Below are 22,268 nucleotides of genomic sequence, written 5' to 3'. Positions count from 1 at the left end.
TTTTCAGCCCAGACATAGTCAGCAACTGAAAAAGGAGTTAACATCGCTCTTGTAGCCATCTAGCGGAGGTTGTGTTTTAGTGCTCGAAAGCTGCTATCAGATAGCAAGTAGGCAAGTTGCAAGCAGTTAATAAAATAATAAGAGCAAAATTAAAATGGGCAGTGACCTGTCGACAGACGGCACTTACCTTTTCGCAAAAAGTATATTCCTGATTCTTCTGTTATACCGTAGGAAGTAATATACATTGCTATCATATTTTTCGAGTTTAGGGCTCAAAATGGAGAACACGGGAGGTTATATCAACTGACATAGGATTGTAGGTGAGTAAAAATTCTTCGAGCAGAACACAAACTGACTTTCAAGAAGATGTTTTTTATTGGCGGACAAAATGATTCGCAGGCCGGCAGACAGGGGGAGGGAAAGAGACCAAAAAGAAAAAAAAAACAAAGAGGGGAAACTTTACAAAAAACGTCGGTCCGCATTGAGCTCTGACATCAACGCTTACGGTGACGTAGCGGCTTGCGGTACGGGGGAATCACCATCAAGGGACAAGACGAAAGAACACGAAAGTACAAACACGCACTGAAATAATCTTTCACCAACTTAACCTTTATGGGAAAATGCCCACAGAAAACTCGCTAGCGACCCCCAGCGGACGCAGCGACCGGGGACTAAAAACGTAATTTTACTTCAGTAACAATTTATCAGAGTTATATTAGACCCGTTAACGAATGACATAGCAGGTTTTAAGCGAAATCTGGAATACTTTTTACACTTTGGTGAATATTTTTACTTCAAGGTCACGTCTGGTAACGCGGATTTAACTTAAAACCTGCTAAAGTCATTTTTAGTGTTACAACTTGCCCTGGTGTATTTTGTGAGCGTACGACAACAAAATTGGGGGACTTTTTGCAGGGAGTGATTGTGATTCGACAAACAACACCGAAAACCTAAGCCACCAGCACAAAATAATAATGATGGTCTTTCTGTTTATATTAGCAACATCATAGCGGTTATGACAAAGTGGGGGGTAATTTTGGCGACGGATTTTGAAAAAGGGAATTATGATAAAGCAGCAAGCCGGACAAAACACCTTGGGTTACATATTTCTAAAACAACATTTTTTTAATTTTTTTTTTACCAAATTGCGAAAGTTTTCAACCAGGAAAGTACACAAAAATCACAGGGTCAGGAAGTGTTGCAGAGAATAGGGGAACTTTTAATTGACAGTTTTACGCATAATCTGAAGTTCAGATTGTTGCAAGTGCATTTGATTGTACAGGAAAATGTTAATATCAGTAAACCTCGGTTAAACTGGATTCGGTTAATCCGGATCTTCACCTAATTCTGGCAAAACTCGAGGTACAAATGATTTGTAATGTAGTAAGACTTGAACTAATCGACATCGGTTAATCAGGATGTTCGCCTAAATCCGGACAATTTTTTGGGTTCCAACGGGTCTGGTTTAACCGAGGTTTACTGTAAATTGTCAAGTTAGATTTTAAAAAAGTGATTTTATATTATAAACTGACTAGGTTAAGGTGTTTTTCTTTGGTCTAAACTGCGTTTAAATTTAAAAAAGTACGTTTTTTTCAATTTGCGAGTAGAATTATGAGTGATTTCGTATGATTGAATGTGATATTGGTACGAGTTAGGTAATATATTCGAAAACACGGCGTGAAGTTACAATAACGACCGACACGAGAATGTTTGACACATAGAAAAACCGGCGTGCTTGTTTAAAACCTGGAGTTATGAAATCCACAAAATGTTATGACCGAAAATAATTCACTCCTTAAAAAAACGACGACAAAAAAACTCCCCACCTTGACAAAATGCGAATATAGAAACTAATTTCCAGATGTGTTAGGGGTGTACATAGCCGCGTTGGGGTCCAGATGAATCGGGTGACCCATGATGTTCTGTTCCATTCCGTGGGGGCCGGACTGGACCATGGGTCCCTGGGGCATGTTTGGGTTACGGGCAGGCATGGCACAGTAGGCGTTTTGAAACTCCTGAGCCGGTAGATTTGGCACCAACGGCTTTTCAAGAAAGTTGTTTGAATAGTGCGGTGTGGCTGAACGCATTCGTGACTCTGGGACGATTGACAAAAATTCGGTGAGACGAGCTTTTAAGTCAGCGATCTCTGCGTCTCGCTTGTAAATTGCACCTGCGATAAACAAAGGCGAATTAAAACCTGTATCAAATCTTTTCTTATTGAAGAAATCTCCTTGCAAGAAAGGCTACGACGATTAAGGGCCATTAATTCTTGTCTGAAATGCATTTGTTTTGTGAAACAATAAAACACAGCGACTGATTTCGCGTTTTAGCGAAATTTTCTGAGCGTAAACCTGTTTCTTTACGAACCAGATTGCCAAACAACCTTGAACGTTGTCCAGTTAAACGGAGTGCGTTTGGTGCAACCCGACCCAAACATGTATTTTTTTGACAAATTGGCCCGAGCTCTGTCTGAAAACTAGACCAGCCGTTACTTACGTAAAAACTCACAATAGACAAAGTTCGCTTAACGCCGGTAGATGGCGCAAAGAGCATTTGCAAATATTTAAAAGCAAATTGTCTGAAAATGCTGACGGTTAGGGTTTAGGTGACGTTTTATAATACAAATAACAAATAAAAACAATTTACAAACTCGGCTGTAGTTACAGCTTTGTGCTATTTTGAGATATAAAGATGTTTCTCGAAGAATTATATGTTACAAAACGAGTGTGCGTGACGTAACAAAACAAAGCGGTTTCTGCTGTGACGTAACAATAACAAAACGAAATATGTTATGACGCATGAACAGATGATGTGACGTAACAGTAACAGGCTATAATATTTCTGCGAAAAATATGCTGTAAAAAATATTTATTGTGGATTTTACATTTTTTCAGTGCGGCCAAAAATCTTGGCAGTCAATGTATTAAAGATTTAGTCTAGCACAAAAGCAACAATAATATGCCCACTGTGGTGCTCTTAAAAATCGTAACTATTTAAAAAGCGACAGTAATAGTATAACTATAACACTGTAAAAACACATATCTTACATCACCCCCGTCACACAGTGGCATTGCTTCCTATAGTTAAAAACTCGGCCCCCAAAAAGCAGTCAATTTAGCGCTACATTACAGCAATTTTGTGTGTAACACATTGGCCTTTACATAACTCTTCAATGCACGCTATAATAAAAACAAGGGTTTCTTTTCCCGTTGAACCCAACCTTTTTTCACTAACACGGGTGGTTAGTTAGTAGGGCCCCCTCGATTGGTCCCACCAACGACCCGCCGCCAATACGCCAAACTCACTTTTTTGTGAGCCCCAGTCACATAACGCCTTGTAATGACGGCGTAGCTGCCGCGCGTTTAGCTCTCATTCACAAATTGTGCCCTCCACTTTTTTGCGCTCCATAATGTTTCAACGTTGCGCAGCTACTTTCGGCTTGGTGAATGTTTTAGTGCAATTGTGTCGCTATGTTTTCTTTTACCAAGCGAAATAAACTCAACTCAACAACTGTGGGGTATAGTCAGGGTTGCCATACCGTCCTTATTTCTAAGATTTGTCCTTATTTAGAAGGGCGATGTCTTGTGTTTTGTCCTTATTTCCAAGAAATGTCCTTCTTTTTGACGCGAGTCCTTATTTTGCCTTATTTTTAACAACTACTAGTCAAATCCCTGCTACAAGTAAAAGTAAACCTAGACCTGAGCTGTCGTGAGATGCACGAAGTATTTTTAACAACAAGGAGTGGCTGGAACAGATTATTTCAGGCCAAAAATTTCGCATGTGATATGACATGATTCGTCTAAATGCAAAGATTTGTTCAAAAACATTTGTCTTGTTTGGTATGAAAATCTAAGTTTTCAGTCGTCCTTATTTTGAGGCTCATGTCGATGGCAACCCTGGGTATAGTGCTAAAAGATCGCGAAACGCCCAAAAGTATAATGTATTTCCATTACAATTGTTATCAAAAAACAGTCTAATTTATCATATTAAACTTAAAATCTAATTTCTTAGAATTGGAACAATTTTTGGGGTGTGTGTTTAAACTGCGTAAATGTGCATAAGAAACAACTAACATGCACATAAGGCATTTCAACAACCATAATAGTTGTGAGCAAAAATACACACAAACAAAAGCAGACAAAATGCCGTTGGTTTCCTTATTTGGTCATACTTCTATGCTGCACGTTAAACGTGAACGTGAAGTTAAAAACACAATGAAGCAATGGCCCAAGTAATCGCTTGGGATTTTTGCAGCATCCGGCCAAAATTAATGGGCGCATTTCATGGTACAACTCGCTTTATTCTAAAGCTGTGTCCGAACGGGGAAAAACGGTTGTCCCACTGAATTAGGCACTTTGTTATGCAAATGCATTTTGACAATGTCTGACTGCAAGAAAACTCTTATTTAAAAATCGTTGAAAATGTCTGGAAGTTAAATAATACTGTTTTTTACATAGGATATATATTTTTAGGCGTTTAGATGATATTTATAAAAGAATTGGTTTGCATTACTTGCAATTTCACGCATTTCTGTTCAAGTTTTATCCAAATTTGGTCTAAAATTTAAGATTCGGAGCGACTATTCTAGAATAACGTGTCTGAACAATCGACATATAATCGTGACACAGGAAAAATAAGATGATCAAAAATACAAATACCAGAGTTTGTGCGATTGTCGAATACTTGACTAATATTTGTTATCTTTTTAATCATAAACCTTTGTTTTGTTACAATATGACGTCATCACCTCCGTCACGATTAATTGGCGATACATCACCGATAAGGCGATGTACGTCACAAAATAATAAACAGGGTTTAAACATTTTCTATGTTTCGACTAACTGGCTTTTCATAAAGACGCAATACGCATTTTGTTGGGTTTGTGAAAATAGATAGATAACCTCAGATCAAGATTGTATTGTCAACAACTTTTAACTACTACAAACAAATTCGGCCAAAGATTTTTCATGCAATTTTATCCGAAGTATCCAAAATCCTGGACAAGTTTTCGGCAACAGCCGAGATTAACGATGGCTGTGCAATTAAGCCAGTGGTTCTCAACCTTTTACTGATCGCGTACCACCTGACGACATTTTCTATCGCTGCGAAACACCTAAACCATTTTGTAAGGGATATAACAAGAGATAGGCCTATTCTTCGCAACTAGGTTATCATATATCTAAAACCTGCAAGATTAGCGATTACAAAATAATGTCAGCTAAGTTGCATTTCATGATTTGACTTGATTTAAGTATAGCAGAAAGCTACTCGAGTACCACATTAAAAGCTCAGGCGTACAACTGGTTGGGAACCACTGAGTTTAACGGATTTCAGCAAATTTAATACAAGTCTTACCATGAGCTAACTCCAACTGTCGCTTAACGTCCCCTAAAGCAGAAAACAAGTCAAGTTTGAGTCGAGTTTCAGCGCTTAACGAGTTTTCAAGCATAAGATTTTTATCCTGCATTGCTTCAAGGGCTGACATCAGAGTCTCCGACTCTTTCGCCGATTTTTCGCGACCCTGGAGTTCCTGCAAAGCAAAATGTGCATGTTATGATTTGGCAGCGGTGGGATTTGAACCCATGACCGAAATCTATTCTGGCTTGGTGGTATACCTGCAAAAAGTCAAATCGAACACACTTGTTGTTATTAAATACTTTCATGCTAAAATTCTATAAAAAAGCATCATTTCTAAAAACAGTTGAACATTATTATGCAATTCGTTACCAAATTAGGCGAATTTAGAAAGATCATCACAAAAAATGGATAACGAAAACAAGCGTTCTTGCCTAAAATTAACCATGTTTTAAATCTAATAAAAAAATACCCTAAAAATGCAAACCAAACCTATTCAAATTGGGTCATACTAAACCCTAATTAAGATACTAATACAGTATTACACTTTTGTGCATTGAAAAAAACACATTTAATTTTAGGGTTATTTGGGGTGCTAGAAATGTTGTGCATAGTGAGAAAAAACGGCTTACCGCAACTTCTGTTTTAAGAAATTCGCATTCTTCTTCTTTCGCCTTCAGTTTGTTTTGAATTTTAACAATTGCTTCTTCCAAATCCTGTTTTGCTTTCTTTAAAACTTCGGCACTTTCCTTGTCCCTAAAATTAAAAAAAAGTTTAGTTTGAAGCAAAAATAAGATCATTCACAAGCAGTTCTAATTCTCAACCTATTTCAGGCCTTGGACCACCCAGCCAATTTAAAGAATGCTTGGCCTATTTTAATTCCAAGTTTTGAATAAAGTAAGCATACACTACACCCAACAAGTATTTTGGCTAAAAATATTTTCTTTAACACCAAACTCCAAAAAGTGACATAAAATTCTTGACAGCTAACATTTCAACTGTAACAACTAATAAGCATTTTGTAATAATTGATTTGTAATTGTATTTAATTTATCACCAAACATAGTGGATCTCTGCGGACCAACCAATAAGTCATCATGGACCACCAGTTAAGAACCAGTGCTCTAACTACAGTTTAAAGTTTTGTTGGGGGTAGGTCAAAGCTGAATGCATATTGTTCAATCGAGAATGCTGGGCAGTTATGGTGTCACATATACACGATGTCAGACCGGAATAGTAGATGTTTATTTATATGTTTTATATCTTACACATTTTTTAGTGATGGGACGAGTACCCGGTACTCGGTATCGATGGTATCGAACGGTTTCAGTGGTATCGATACTCGTACTCGGTATCGAAATATTTTGTCTCAGTTTTCGATACCAACGTGCGAGTACCGAAGGCCGATTTACACCATAAGAATACGGGCAACTTTTGGCCAATATTTGCTTTGGACAGCACAAAATCGGGAAAAAGTTCCGCCAGGTTACGTATATTTTTTTCGCTATCACGTGGTGATTACATTTTTCGGCATGTGTGTGTGCACGCCTGTACCTCGGCCATGGCAGATAAATTAGCCAGTGATATACAACTAAGTACAACACTACACTTAAGTACTCGGTAATCGTACTCTGTACTCGGTATCGAAGGTATATACATGTGGTACTCATACTCGGTACTCGCTTCAAAACCTGGTATCGTCCCATCACTATTATTTTTTGTGATTTTTAATGTTCATCTCAAATATCTATCATCCCAATTAAACTTTTGCTAATCATCCATTGAGTGTTGATTGTTAACGTGAAAAAAATAGGAACTGGCTATCATTATAAAAAGCTCAGTCAAATACATCATCCATAAAACACAATTCCAAGTACAAATGCATTTTATCTCCATACAGACCCCAACAGCATTTAAATTTCTCACACAAACTTCTACACTTATAGTTTATATTACCTTGAATATTGTGCAGCAGCTGCAGCAGTTCTCGCTTGTTCTTCATCTTCTTTTCGATGGCGTCTTTCGTCTTTAAGCAACTTTTCAACATTCGTTCGATTTTCGACTTCGGTTTTAAGCCGCTTTTCCACCGACTGAAGGTAGACCTTGTCCTTCTCTTTGCCCACCAAAAGGGAGCTAAGCCTGACATGAAAAAAATTTGCATTATTGTAAACAAGGTTTTGAAGTAAGACTTCAAGGTTAGAGTCAAAGTGGGGTTACCATATGTTTGGTGACTCTTTTACTTTTAGCTGGGATTACTACCAGTGGTGGGATTCAAATTTTTTGTCCACCGGTTCTATCATAAAAGTCATATTTTCCAGCTGGTTCTGTTACAAAATGCTAACTGGTTCGCTGATCTCATAACATTTCGTAAAACGGTTCTATAGAACCGTCGCGAACCGACTGATTCCCACCACTGATTACGACCGATGTTGATTGATTAAAGCCTTACCACATTACAAATTTTTTGTACCGTAAGTTTTGCCCGAATTAGGAGAACATCTGGATTTTAACGAAATCTGGTTCAACAGAGGTCAAAACTTCAACAAAACTTTTTCTGACATTTTATTACATATATATTATATCTGTTTTGCTCACAGAAACATAAAATAATGGTATAAAATGTTGAAACTCATGTATTTACTTTGTTTGAAGAAGGTCATTGTCTTTACGAAGTTGCGCCAAATCTGCTTTTGCAGTTCTCTCGAGGTTCGTTAAATATTCAAGTCGATCTTTCACGTTCAGTTCATTCTTTCTTGCCGCTTGCAAATCATTTTTAAGTTTTGATATTGTTGTTTCGAGCCGCTCGATGGCGCTACAGTAAGAAAAAAATTGTTAAAGGCAAAATGTTAAAAGAACATTTCAACATGTTTTACTGTTTTTAGATAACTAGAGCACTATTCGTTTTTTCTTGGCAAAACAAATACCAAACTAAATGCTGCAGTAGCACAATTTATCTGATAAAGTTATATATATACTGTAGCAATGCAACCTGAATACAGAAAAAAGTATCATTTGGCTGGAAGGCATAAAACAAGAGATGTTTGTAAAGAAACACAAGCTCACAAGTGGCACATATAACTGGATGGTACCAAATACCACATGATACCGCACGGCACCACAAGTTACTACATATTACCGCATGATATACAGCTTAGCATAGGGTGTGGAATATGAGAATACAAGCCCCAACAAGGATAAATGAGACCAGAATCTAGTGTTATTTCAATGATAAACCCTCACCCCAACAGCTCCTAAAAAGTCCGCAAAATTACAATTATCTCAAAGCATATTTGTGTCCAATAAAACTGCTTAACATGTATTAACAGACCAAAGTAAACAAAAAACAGTAGGATTTAGTTTGGGTATTTTTAGAACAAATTTCTTGCATGAGTTATATATTTTAGTATTTTTACCAAAATTCATTGAAAAAATCGTAGCCAACACGATTTGAAATGAAAATCAATAATAGCAGTAAATTGTATATTTTCAAAGCAGTGCCCCTTTCTTGGCATCTAACAAGTATAGAGCATACACACAGGAAGCTAGTTTAAAAAAATCGATTGACAAATGATATTGAAATGCAGAGTTGAAAACCACCCGGGTTATGTCCTAAAATTGCATTTGAGAAATGCTTTTGTAATTCATAATTAAAAAGCTATCCTTTTTAAACTTGGCATAATTAAAGAGTTCTATATAGTATATTAGACAGATTTTGAGTCATAATTTAACCTATTCTCTTTAATTCGTTGATTGGACATAACTTAGTTCAGATCTGATTTTGTCTGGACATGACAGTGGCATAGCCCAATATTAGGGCACTATGATGGTTGTAACATTTATTTTGCAGACAATCTTTAAAATATTGGTATTTTTGAAAAAAAAATTTTTGTTAGTTGATCACAGTACCCAAACTTAACACAAGAAGTAGTCTTCCAAACACATTGTAAAGAAACATGATTGTACTAGCATTGCGATATCCACTAACAATGGTTCTATCTACTTTATTGGTAAAACTATTACTTTAGATTAACAGACTACACTTTCGTCTACATTCAATAACCTAAAAATCATAGTAATATCAATTTGTAAACATTATATATAATGCTTAGAAAATGCATTGGCATGTTCCATTCGTGATTTTTTTACTAGACCAGATAACTAGAGTAATTTTGAAACATATAATAGAATACAATTTGGCGATTAGCATGTTATAAACAAAAATTAAAAAGGTAAGTGGACCAAAAGATACTACAAATATCAAATAATAACATCAGACAAGTAGAAATGAAAATTTTCATATTACCTTGGTGTTGAAATAAGTTCTATCTTTGTGTCAGGAAGTTTTTCGCTGATAATATGTCCGTTAGTTAAAAGTGGCTGAAGCTGTGCAGTTTTTATGGGAGGTACTGTTAATGTTGGGGCAGCAATAACAGGCAACTTTGTGTGTTTGTCTGCATCTGTAACAGCTGAAGGAGTCCGCGTGGTTGCCGATGACGTTTTTGACTTAGGACTGTTACTGCTGCTGCTGTTTTTACTTGAGTTTTTATTCGCCTGTAAATACAAATGTTTTTTAATGCTAAAGCAACTGGGCAAGGCCACAAACTTAAGTAATGTGCTCAATGAAATACAGTTAAACTCGGTTAACCTGGATTCGATTAATCTGTATCTTCGCCTAATTCACACAAAACTAGAGCCTAATTTGTACAAAACTTGAGGTACAAATAATTCGTAATGTGGTTTCAAATGCTGATGCAACTATGCAAGACAGCAAACTTAAGTAATGTTCGCAACGCGGTACAGTAAATATTGGTTAAACCGGATTCGGGTAATCCAGATATTCGTCTAATTTGGACGAAACTGGAGGTACAAATGATTTGTAATGTGGTTTTAAATGCTAAAGCAACTGGGAAAGACCATGAACTTGAGTAATTTTCACAATGAAGTACAGTAAACCTTGCTTAAACCAGATTTAGTTAATCCAGATCTTTGCCTTATTCGGACAAAACTAGAGGTACAAATGGTTTGTAATGTGGTAGGCTTTAACCAATCGACATCGGGTAATCCAGATCTTCCTCCCAATCTGAACATTTTTTTGTCAAAATGGGCCCGAATTAACCAAGGTTTACTGTATTAAAGCAACCTATGCTTATAGACAGGGTTGCCATACCGTCCTTATTTCTAAGATTTGTCCTTATTTTGTCTTATTTTCAACAATTACTATAGTCAAATCCCTGCTAAAAGTAGAAGTGAACCTAGACCTGGCCTGTTGTGAGATGCACGAAGTATTTTCTACGAACAACGAGTTGCTGGAACAGATTGTTTCTGGCAAAAATATTACAAATATTGTGTCATGGCTCGTATAAATGCAAAGATTTGTTCAAAAACGTTTGTTCCGTTTCACATAAAAATTTAATTTTTCGGTTGTCCTTATTTTTGGTTTCAAGTCGATGGCAACCCTGCTTATAGAGTTTTTGTTGCAATAAAATACAGATGATTTGGTTATGAGCAACTCCTATTAGTGACTATCTTCCCCACCAAAATATGTGCTATTCTTTAACAATGCCAGGTTTAAGATTTGAAAATTGATCTGAACAGCTGGCAATGATTTCTTTTTTTTAAGAAGATGTATCTGTACTTAAGACATGTTTTGAATTGGCAATTAGGAAACATCTGCATCTGAGCTACAGCAACTAACTAGGTTAACCACCTAAATTTTTGTTAACTGGAAACTTGACCACTATTGTAAGGACATGTAGTAGCTTATTAGACCAAATACTCAATTTAGATTTTTTCCAACTAAAAGTTACAAAATGATTAAATACACCTTACAATGCAGCAGCCAGCAAATTATAAAACTTCTGGATCATGTACATTAGTAAGTATGGCTGTTTTAAAAAATTCTGTTTTGGGATCCTGCGGGTAAACCACTGGGTCATATGGGGTCCAATTTTGGGAGGATAAACTTTTATTAACTATAACTAGAAGAGTGGCTTTCTGATATACTTCCATTTTATATATTCTACATGATATTTACCAATTTACTATACACATCATTTGATCTACATGTATGATTGTTTTTGTACACAAAAACAAATGGGTGGATTGACAGTAAACAAATGTTGCGGTGATTTTTTTTAAGGACAAATTTTTAGAAAGCATTAACCCAACAATATAAAAAAAAATTCGTATCCTTTTTGCACTATTATTGTCATTTTATTACAAAAACATTAAAAAAGAACGAAAAAAATAATTTAATTTAATCTCTTGCTTTGACCCAGATATTGTCGTCCAAGGTCGGGTTTTGAACACAATTTTTTTAGAAAGCTGTAACAGTTGTGTTACAGACACTTTAAATTAAAAAGCAATTTGCTACAAGTGTATACATAACAAATTGTTTTTCATTTAACTTTGTTTCGCAAAACAAGTACCATTGACCTGTAGTAACCTCTTAGGGTGCACACGCCAAACGACTGTTTGACCTTTTGACACCGTTTTCAATAGCATGCCGTCCTGAGTGTTCAACAATACCGTTAAGCCTAATTTTTACATGTCTTGAGCATTGACTCCTAAATTGATTGTAAAAAAAACGCTACGTTATGACGAAAGAAAGTTCTGAACAGTGTTTGTAATACCTACTAGTTGACCTTAAGTAACCCGTGATCATGCGGCGGCCAACCTGACAACGAGCATTTAAAAAAACATTTATTTTGCAAAAAAGTCAAGTTCATTTTTTCATGTTTACTTTGATTAACAAAGTTTTGCTTGACATAACCGAAGCACGGTTATTAGGTTTAAATCACGTCATAGGTGTAAAACCAAAAATGTGAGTGATAACTTAATAAAACGACATAGCATTGCAGCTGATTTCTAATCACTGAAACGACGTCTTGTAAAACGTCTGTCCGACGTCAAGCTGAGCTCTCCCGCTATCGTAAACCAGTGGGTTACTCTCTTGGTACTTCTACCTACAGTGTCTTTCTTGACCAACTGAGCGTTAGACACATTTACGTTTCGGGGGCCTGTGGGTGAACCGCTGGGTAATTCGGGGTTAAACTTCTGGAGGATCAAGTCTGGATTAATAACTAACATGTGTCCAAATTTGAATAAATTTGAAGCACTTTTTCTTTACCACACGAGCATTACAAACCAGCGTTAAAAAATTTACGTTTTGGGGGCCTGTGGGTGAACCGAGGGATCAAACGGGGTCAAAATTCACATAGACCATCTTTAGACCAATATCTGTAATATGTGTAAATTTGAAAAAGTTTGAACCATTCTTTCTTGACCAAAACGTGGGAACAAATCCGCGTTAGACGGAAAAAAAGAAAAAAAATACGGACAAAAACAATATGTGTCCCCTTCAGGGAAGGGGACCCATAATAACTAACATGTGTGTAAATTTAAATGATGTTAAAGCACCCGTTTGTTGACCATTTGAATGAAACAAGACTGTGTTAGACAAAAAAAGAAAAAAATACAGACAAACAATATGAAGATGTCTCATAATAAGGACCTTAATACCAAGGCTGTTTAAATTATTTTTAAAGAAAATTTACCAAAAAAATACTGGTTAATGTACATCTACCAGAGCTGTAGAATAAATTGGTAAATGAAGCCAAAAGCCGCCATTAGTAACAAAATATATATCAAAAAAGTGCGGACAAAAACAATATGTGTCCCAAGGAAGGGAACCCATAGTTAGAAAATACAGCCAATAACTGCCAATTGTAACAAAATATATAGCCAACCTGTCCTGGTGATGAATCGTTTGAATTCGACTTTCTATGATTGCTTGTGTTGCGCCGTTTCATTTCAGTGTCAGGCGAAACGGACGTTGTGTTGTGAAGCGATATTGACAAACTTTCTGTACTTGCTTTCCCATTTGGTGAAGTGTTACCAAACTTTCGCTGGGAAACTGGAGTATTACCAGACGCTGAATTGCTATTTCCGCTTGATTTGGGTGGAGATGTCGTCGATGGATAATCCACAACTGCAAACAACAAAAAAGTCTAAAAGGCAGACCAATGCTATTGTCTAGGTAAAAAACTAACCAATTTTTTGACAATGCTAAAATACAATGAAAAATGGGTGAATCCAACTAAAAGTTACTAAATGATTAAACATACTTAACAATGCATCAACCAATAGTACAAAACTCCTGGATCATGTACTTAAGTATAGCAGTTTTAAAAATGTCACATTTTGGGGGGCTAAGAGGGAACTGCTGGGTCACCCAGGGTCAAACTTTGGGAGGATCAACTTTAGATAATTAATTAACATGTAATTTAAAAAAAGTTTGAATAACCCTTTTTGGCCAAGCATTTGGAACAAACCATCATAAAACAGAAAAAAATACAAACAAAAAACTGGACAATAATTCCAACAACATAAAAGGTTGTTAAAAAAACATACACTGTTTAGTAATTGTAAACTTAAAGCATGAACCAAAAGTTATTGGGAAACTAACAACAAGTTCAATGTGGAAATTGAAGAAAGGTCATAATTTGTCATGTAAAGTATATAAATATACATGACATAACCTTTTTAGCACTTAGTAAATAATTGTATTGACCGTATTAGGAAAGAAACACAACAAAATGGTTCATTGCAGCCCGTAGCAATATAAGAACTTCCTTAACGCTTGATAGACGACACCTACATGTTTAACAACGCACCACACATTCACAGAAAAACTACAAAGCCATGTGCTTATTCACGCTCCGATGGACACAGACTAACTACACAATAGTAGAGAATGGCTTAGGAAGAAAAGACTCATTTTGCTGTATAGGGATTTATACTGGTCATTATGTTGTGGATTTTACAGGTCCTAATAGAAAATGTTGCCTTTTTTCTTTTAAGGCGCATTTTAGAAAAAACAAAAATTATTTGGCGCACTTGGAACATTTGAATAAAAAATATATTTGAATTTTTTTATTTCAGTTTAAAATGGCACAGTAAATTAGCTGACAAAGGCACTAACTATGAGGTCATAAAGCCGCTATACAGGTCACTCTCATAGTTAAATAGCCTAGTTGAACATCTCAGAGATGTGGAGCATGTGGCCTAGTGGTCTAAGCACCTGGTACTACTACTCTACTTGATTGATTTTAATTTCAATATTTTTTTGCGGCACGCCTAATGACATCTTGCGGCACATGTGTGCTGCGGCGCATAGTTTGGGAACCACTGAGTTAAATGAACCCTGTACACATTTCAACTTAAAATTTTAAACCAGACAAAAATGTTTAACTGTATTGAAGCCAACAGGATACAATCTATCTTTTGATTCCAAGTGGATAGTGAAGTATTAAAAGTCATAAAATAGCACAATGGTTTAAGCTAATGATGAATTAAAATTTTAATTGGGTGAAAATTTGGCCGAATATATGGTTATAATCGTGTTTCAATTTGGGCTGAATTTTCAGAAAATTTGGAGCGAAATCAGAAAATCTGTTCGTGTTGTGTATATTCCAAGCTAAAAATTCATCAATTAAATTGTAACAAATTAAATTATGTTTACTGAGGCATGTGGTTTATAAAAAGTACAAAATGCAAATTTTGGGGTTTGTGCAGCTGATATACTATAAATAGTATTTTGGGCCTTCATGAACGAGTTTACTTGCACTACCAACATATGATTTTGTTGTGACTGAACATTCAGTTTTAGCCTTTTAAGATGGGTTTATTGTGTCACTAGTTTCAACCACTCACAATATTAACAAGACTCATGTCAATGGAATAGAATAGGTTGTGCAATACAGGAATCTGTTATGAATTGGTAGCCAGCACTTACTTTGTATTGTGGAGTCCTGTATTGCGAGTTGTTTTTGCGACTTCTTTGACTGCTGATGTGGCAGAACTCCATTCGACTGTCCATTACTTTCCGCTAAAATACAATAAAAAGTGTAATTTTTTTACCAAAATAGAACACAGAGCCTGTTAAGAGTCAACAAAACGAATTTTCCTCGCAAGAAATAGGGATATTGGTATTCCATTATTTTAGTTAATTTGGAAATATTTCATACTATAAATTACACGAGGATAAAACTAATATGGTTTTAATTCAAAATCTTTGTTCCAAACGGATCTGAATTATTGCCATGTCTTGGGCTATTATGTCTATCTGGACAAGAAATTTAAGGACTTTACAATCTCCTATAAAAAAGTAAGTACAAATAAACCCTGGTAATTAAAGTAAGGTTAAATGCAAATTCAAGTTAAATGCAAAAAAATTGCAAATTGGTTGATTATTTAACAACATACAACTGTACTTAAACTAGTGGTGGAATTTTAAACCCCTAACAGGGGAGGAATTTTAAAACTTGAGGGACGAAATTTGCCTTAATTTTTACATGTGTTTTGTAAATAGACACTTTAGCTTGGGAATATAACCTGCAAAGTTGATAAAAGACTCAATTTTTTAAAAATCTTTGTATGGTTTACCATCTCTTATGTAGTCTATTTGAGAGGAATAAAAATTTTGTGGAATTTGTTCATAAAGGTTTGGGAACCACATAGCAGCAATATTAGAGAAGATCCGGTTTCATTCCATTATTTGTTATGATTATAATATTATTGCACCACAAGTATTCTGGTTTAAATGTGACTTTTGGTAACCAACCTTTTTCAATCTTCTCCTTGTCTACAAAGGAAATCGCATGATTTTGTCGCATTTCTTTGGGCAGTGCATACTTCAAAAGCTCCAAATAAAAATTGTTTTCTTTCTGAACTTTATGCTGTGTTCGCAGTCGCAACCGATAAAGTACGTAGCTCTTTAAACCAATTCCGAGCGTTACCACTGGGTGGCCAATGCTGCAAAGAGTAAAATCAACAAATAGTTCAGGGAAGGGGACACATAATTATTTACTTTTACAACACACTAGGGCAGGGGTCACCAAACTTTTTTGACTGCAGGCCGGATAAGTCTAAAAATAATTCGCGCGGGCCACATAGTTTACATGTCCTAGCGCCGCCTTTCAAAACTTAGCCCGCGAGGCGATTTTTCTAGGTGCGCCAAGATTTGGTCTTGCTACAATCCCATTTAAAATGTGGTGATGCGACTGTTAAATTGTATAGGTCGTCTCTTACAAGCAATGCTTGTATGTTACGTCACAAGTAAAGGCATTTGTTTGCGCACAATTGAACCTAGTAGTCTTGTCTGTGACGTAACAAACTGACTTTGGATCAATCCTGGGCGTTGTAATCCTATTAAACTACGTAATATTATTACATTTTTCGTAAGAAGTAGATTAATTTTGAATGATACAAAGTTATCAATACGATTTGGCAAACCAAAAAATGTGGTCGAGGGCCGGATTAAATGACCTCCGGCCGGATCCGGCCCGCAGGCCGTAGTTTGGTGACCCCTGCACTAGGGTTAACATTATTACGACAGTAATGTGTTTATTTCAGTGCTTCTTAAACTGTGTGCCGAGCCACACTAGTGCACCCCGATAGATTCCAAGTGTGCCGCAAAAGTTTAATTTTAAAGTTCAAACATTCTCTGGTGTTTGCTTGGTTACTAAATGCAGGCATACATGGCAACATATTAAAGCTCATTTTTTCTTGTTTCCCACAGTAATCTTATCCACTACAATAAAGTTGAAAATTACATATTTTTGACAACTTTTGTCATGTTGGCCAGCAAAGTGTGCCATGGAATAAAAATTTAGTTTGTACATGCGCCACACACTTGAAAAGTTTGAGAATCACTGGTGTAGTTAGTGCATAAGAAATTTGAGATTACATTTTAAAAACTTTAAAAAGAGAAAACAGATTTTGAACACACATAACATTAAAAGACATGGAAAAATGTAATGCACTAAAGTCATTGCACTGTGAATTGAAACCTGACTTGCAACGGAACTTTATCTGCACTGTTTGTAATCCGATAAAAGCATACTGTACAAGACAAATGCATATAGTATGTGTTTTATGCAGTACAGGTTTTTAATATAACATGGTATAATGAAATGCAATGCATGCCAAAGAGGTGAGTGTTCATAGCACAAAGTACTTTAAGATTTCAATTTTAAGTACAGTTTGACAGAATAAAAACTGTTTTTATTTTGTTATGATTAAATGGTACCAAAAATGCAGATCATGTCTGCTTTCTAACCATTGTTAAAATCAGCTGGTACAAACCACTAATATGCACAATATTGGCATGCAAAGCTATTGTCATTTTGACATAACAAGTAAATTGGTATCAGTGTTTAAAGAGTTGCCGACCCCTGACGTAACGTTTTTATGTTTATTAGAACACTGTTTGGTGCAATACTAAAACACAGTTCCTTGCAAAGTCAAAGATATAGTCGAAGGTACTAAATGAATCTAGCATGGCACACATGATTGGTTATTGGGTGTGGGGTATTTAAATCTGGTTTCCTTCCTTAATGCAATGAATGTGCAGTCAGTATATATTGAAGAGCTAGTGGATAGGTATGGCAAAGTGCAACATACAATCTCACAATTATCACCTAGCTATACAGCGTGTTTAAAAAACTTTTGCATTACAACATATCATTGCAATCTTTATATGTTACGGCAGAAAACTAAAACTAAAATAGGTTAGGCTTCTAATAATGTATTTTATATGCATGTACTCATACGACAAAATCTATATTTTATACCTATATATATATACTTTATATATTTTCTTGGATGTAATATAGGAAAAAGGATTTTTTGGACTGTTGACTGTATGTCGTTGTTTTGAGAAGCAATAAGTACCAATAAGAGTTCCTAAACTGTGTTTTAGACAACAAATTATGCTGCTTCCTAAACTGTATTACAGCAGCCACTTATAGAGCGCATACTTTTGTATAGTGACTAAATAAGTAAAATAAACAAACAAGGACCTACCAGTGAGCAGCAAAGGGTTTACAAAGTTCGATATGGAACGGACTGTTTTTCAAATCGCGCAACCTCATTGTGGCTTCGATGTACATAAAAAATAACCACAGCGAAACCGTAGGCAAACAAATGCCCTTGTCTGTAAACAACAACAAATATTAATATGAGTAAATATTGTTTGTATTGTTTTATATGACAAAAATACTAACTACAGAGTTAACAAAGTTTTTTGGTCTAACCACAATACAGCCTACTCTGAAATGGCAAGTACTACAAAATTTTCACCCTAAGAAATCTAAAAGACCACATGACAAGTCAGGGTGACCATATACATAAATAAATAATATAAAAAAAAATATATCAATAAAAACACATATTAACTTAAGACATAGATGAATAGCTGGGTTTGGCCATGCAGCGTCGATGCAGACGCCATATTGACTTGTTAGTCATAGTAAAATTGATATATTTAATATAATATTTTAAACACATTTTTCTGAAAAAAACATTATTTTCAGTTGATTTATTTGTTACATATAATTTCTGGTCCATTTATTTTGTGCATAATAACGGCTCAAGGACCCTGCAACCCGTCATTGAAAATGTTTGTGCAATTTGCCTGATGTTAACCTGATGAAAGATTTATAGCGGTAACTCAATCTAATTCCCGCCAATAACCAAATAACATCTGTCTCACATAAACATAAATAATGGCAGATAATCTGAAGGCCAAGCTTCTGTTTATGTAATGCCCACCTGTGTGCCAAACGTAGTGGATCCAAACATAAGTGCTTGCCATAAAAAACAGCCACTGGATGGGAATAAAGAGAAGGCATACAGTGTCTGATGTAATTGCAATACAAACAAAAAACACTGAGTAGGCCTGCAAAAATAAACAAAAGATACTTTATGACAGGTTGTGTGTAAATTTAGTTACAGATCCAGAAACTGGCGTTTGACTAAAACATTAAACAAAAAAGGCACCTTTACAAATGTATTTGTGTTCAAAAGTGGAAAATAAACAAAATATTTTTATCATAGCTTGTATATTTAGTTATAGTTACAGATCCAAAAATGGCCTTTACCTGAATATTACACAGACAAAAACACCTTTACAAACAAATGGGTGTTTAAAAGTACAAAAAAAAAATTTATTGATTAGTTAGGGCTTCTGGTAATTTATATGAAACAAATAAAAATATTTAGTGACAGATAAAAGAACTTGCTTTTTATGTATATGTCGTACAAAAAACACCTTAGCAAACAAATAGGTGTTTAGAAGTGGTATAGAACAGCTAATATCCCATGACTAATTCAATTAGGACAGGCTGCATTTGTATACACACAGCAGATGGCAAGGTATAGTATATTTAACTTCATTTGCATTAGTAAAATAATCATGTTACACAATTTATAAATTTCTAATGAGCCACAACAAAAACATATTTTATTACGTCAACACAAATATGGCGCAATTTAGCAGATGGACATGTTTTATTTTAAATAATGTCTTTCCTGTGTCAACCATCTGTGCTAGTTTAGACACTAGTTTTTGAACCAAACAAAACTTAGTGTGCTATCATTTAAGCCAGTGAAAGTAAGTCAGTATTGAAAGCAGTACAATGCTTGGTTGTTGACCATACAACGCTCAAACATGAGGAAATTCAATAAAAAGCTGCGGTAATGTGACAACTTCCCTTTCGTTTTGTATTAACGACATACACACATATGACACACGCATCAGGGCAACCACTAGCAAATTTTGCACACTACGTCCATGCCTAGTTGCTAATTTTCTACAAATCAGATTTAAACGAATTGAATGAATGGTTTTAGATGTTTTCACGTGATTCTGAACTGTGGCCTAAAATTTCATTAAATATCAATTTGTAATGCAGCAAATACAACTATGTTTTCAAAAAATTTTACACTCAAAATATGACCAAGCAAGTTTTATTATGAAAACATGGCAGCCTGTTGTACTAAACATGGTAGAAGCTTTAACAGACCCACCAAAATGTCTTCATTTGGAAGCCATGGGTTTAAGAATGGCAAGAAAATAGAATTGAGTCTATGTGTTTCAAAACTAATTCTTTTGTACAATAATCACAGAATCAATATTATTCTGCAGCATAACTGTCAGCCATTCTCTAGCATAGGTGATTGAACGTTACACAGCAAATGCAATTTTACTTTAGTTAAATTACAAAACAAGCCACCCAGTTCAGTTATTGTGTAATATATACATGTTATAAAGCGATACCAACATAATTTGTCAGTTATCCAAACTATAAAGTAAGTTGTAACTGAAGAAAAAAAATTGTTACTTTTAAACGAGTATCAATAAATGATTACCAAAGGCAAAACAACATTGAATTGTTTATCATTTACATATATTTTTATATGTGTACAAATACATATATACCCCGGGAGTTCAATACACCAATTGTGCTTTGTAATTGCATAACAAAGAGGAGATATTGATAGAATTGCAAACACCACCAGTCAATTTGCTATTGACATATGCAGATGGCAAAAACAGCTGCACAGGTTGCAATGAATAAAATACCACGAAAATATTTTAACACAATAGCTACTTACCAGCCCTTGATATTTAAAAGTATCGTAGACGCTCTGAATCAGCAACCAAAAAGGCCAAACATATTCGAAGCGAAATTCCAGTATGAAGTCAGCGAGCAAGATAAACATCCATACAACCATGAACTTGATGTACACGAAAGAGCTTAATTAATAATAAAGGTTGTGTTACTTTTCCAATAGCATGTTCAAAAAACACTTCTTTTATTTCTGTATTTATGGTGTGTTTTTAAACAGTTGCTGTGACAAAACTAAAGTGCTCTTTTAAATATGCTCTTAATAAGAGCCTCTTTTGTATATTAAAGAAAATAATAAATGTAAACCAGTGGTTCTCAACCTAATACTGATCGCGTAACAACTTTTTTATTGCTGCATATCACCTAAACTCTGTTGGGATGGTAGGCCAGGTCTAGGCCTGTTCTTCTTGAATAAGCTAGCATACTGCTGAAACCAGGAAGATTGGCAATTTCAATGGAATGCTCAAGACACAAGTTTCGCCAAAAACCAGGGCTGATCAGTTGGGTCAGTTAAGTTGCAGTTCATAATCTAACTTTAATTAAGTAAAGTAGAAAGGTAGTTGCATACCACCATTAATGACATGCGTATTACAGGTTGAGAACCACCGATCCAAACTATGTATTAAGTAATAAATTTTACATGCAAACATAATGCTCATTATATTGGTCTTCATACCATATCACTAGAAAGCTTCTTGCAAATTTTTTACCCAATCCAGTTCTTACCTTCCATATACACTGTCTGTGAATTTGTTTGGTCGCTTTAGAGGCCGACGAGGTTGCTTGCTAGTGTCAACGTTCCGTCTTTTCATTGTCTATTGTTGCTGTATCCTTTTGCACATGAGCAGTTTGATACTATGTGAAAAGACACTATCTTACTGTATATTCGCCTCTGTTACAAAACGTAAGTGTTAAAGTGGATTGCTGTTACAAAACAAATAGCTATTTTCTTTATTGATTTGTACAACTGTAAGCATATTTCCTGACTATAGTCTTTGTGGTCAACCTTGTTGGCATATTATGTAAAAAATAGATCGACCAAGCAGATAATATTTCTTGCAATAAAACATACTACAGTGTTACACAACTTTACAACATTTGATAACACCCACGAATTGACTAAATATATTTACACCGAGCATACCAGCTCGACACAAACATTGGCAAAAACGTAAGCTGCAGACAGTGCACATTGTTTGGTTCGATGAGACCTTATAGACCAAAACAGTGTGCACTTTCCGCAGTTCGCTTATCATTTATTGGCTTGATGTTTTTTGTTTGGAAGGAAAAGTTAGATTTGCATGTAACCAAATCACATTTAAGAAGCTGGTAATTAAAAAAAAAAACTTTTATATGTGACTTTTCCTTGAACTAACTTCAGCTTAAAGGTATACTAGACCAAAAAAATTACACCTGTCTATGTAAAGGAATAGAATATGA

At 35.3% G+C, this 22,268-nt stretch overlaps 1 protein-coding gene across 1 annotated transcript; it reads right to left on the bottom strand.

The window, feature by feature from the left end:
* Positions 1–356: 356 nt before the first annotated feature.
* Positions 357–21,741, bottom strand: LOC145232653 (macoilin-like). The gene is made up of 13 exons (XM_080097317.1): positions 21,555–21,741; positions 20,815–20,956; positions 18,970–19,096; positions 18,223–18,352; positions 15,980–16,170; positions 15,152–15,244; positions 13,104–13,345; positions 9,659–9,906; positions 7,997–8,167; positions 7,312–7,494; positions 5,988–6,111; positions 5,356–5,530; positions 357–2,170 (listed from the first exon to the last, which is right to left on the bottom strand). Exons 1-13 carry the CDS (start codon positions 21,638–21,640, stop codon positions 1,851–1,853), a joined length of 2,232 nt encoding a protein of 743 aa, XP_079953443.1. The 5' UTR covers positions 21,641–21,741; the 3' UTR covers positions 357–1,850.
* Positions 21,742–22,268: the final 527 nt, after the last annotated feature.

This window comes from Phallusia mammillata, chromosome 6 (genome assembly GCF_965637545.1).
Source record: "Phallusia mammillata chromosome 6, kaPhaMamm4.hap1.1, whole genome shotgun sequence".
NCBI classification, from domain to species: domain Eukaryota; kingdom Metazoa; phylum Chordata; class Ascidiacea; order Phlebobranchia; family Ascidiidae; genus Phallusia; species Phallusia mammillata.
The sequence above is the reverse complement of the archived record's forward strand: the minus strand, read 5'-3'. Positions and strand labels throughout refer to the sequence as shown.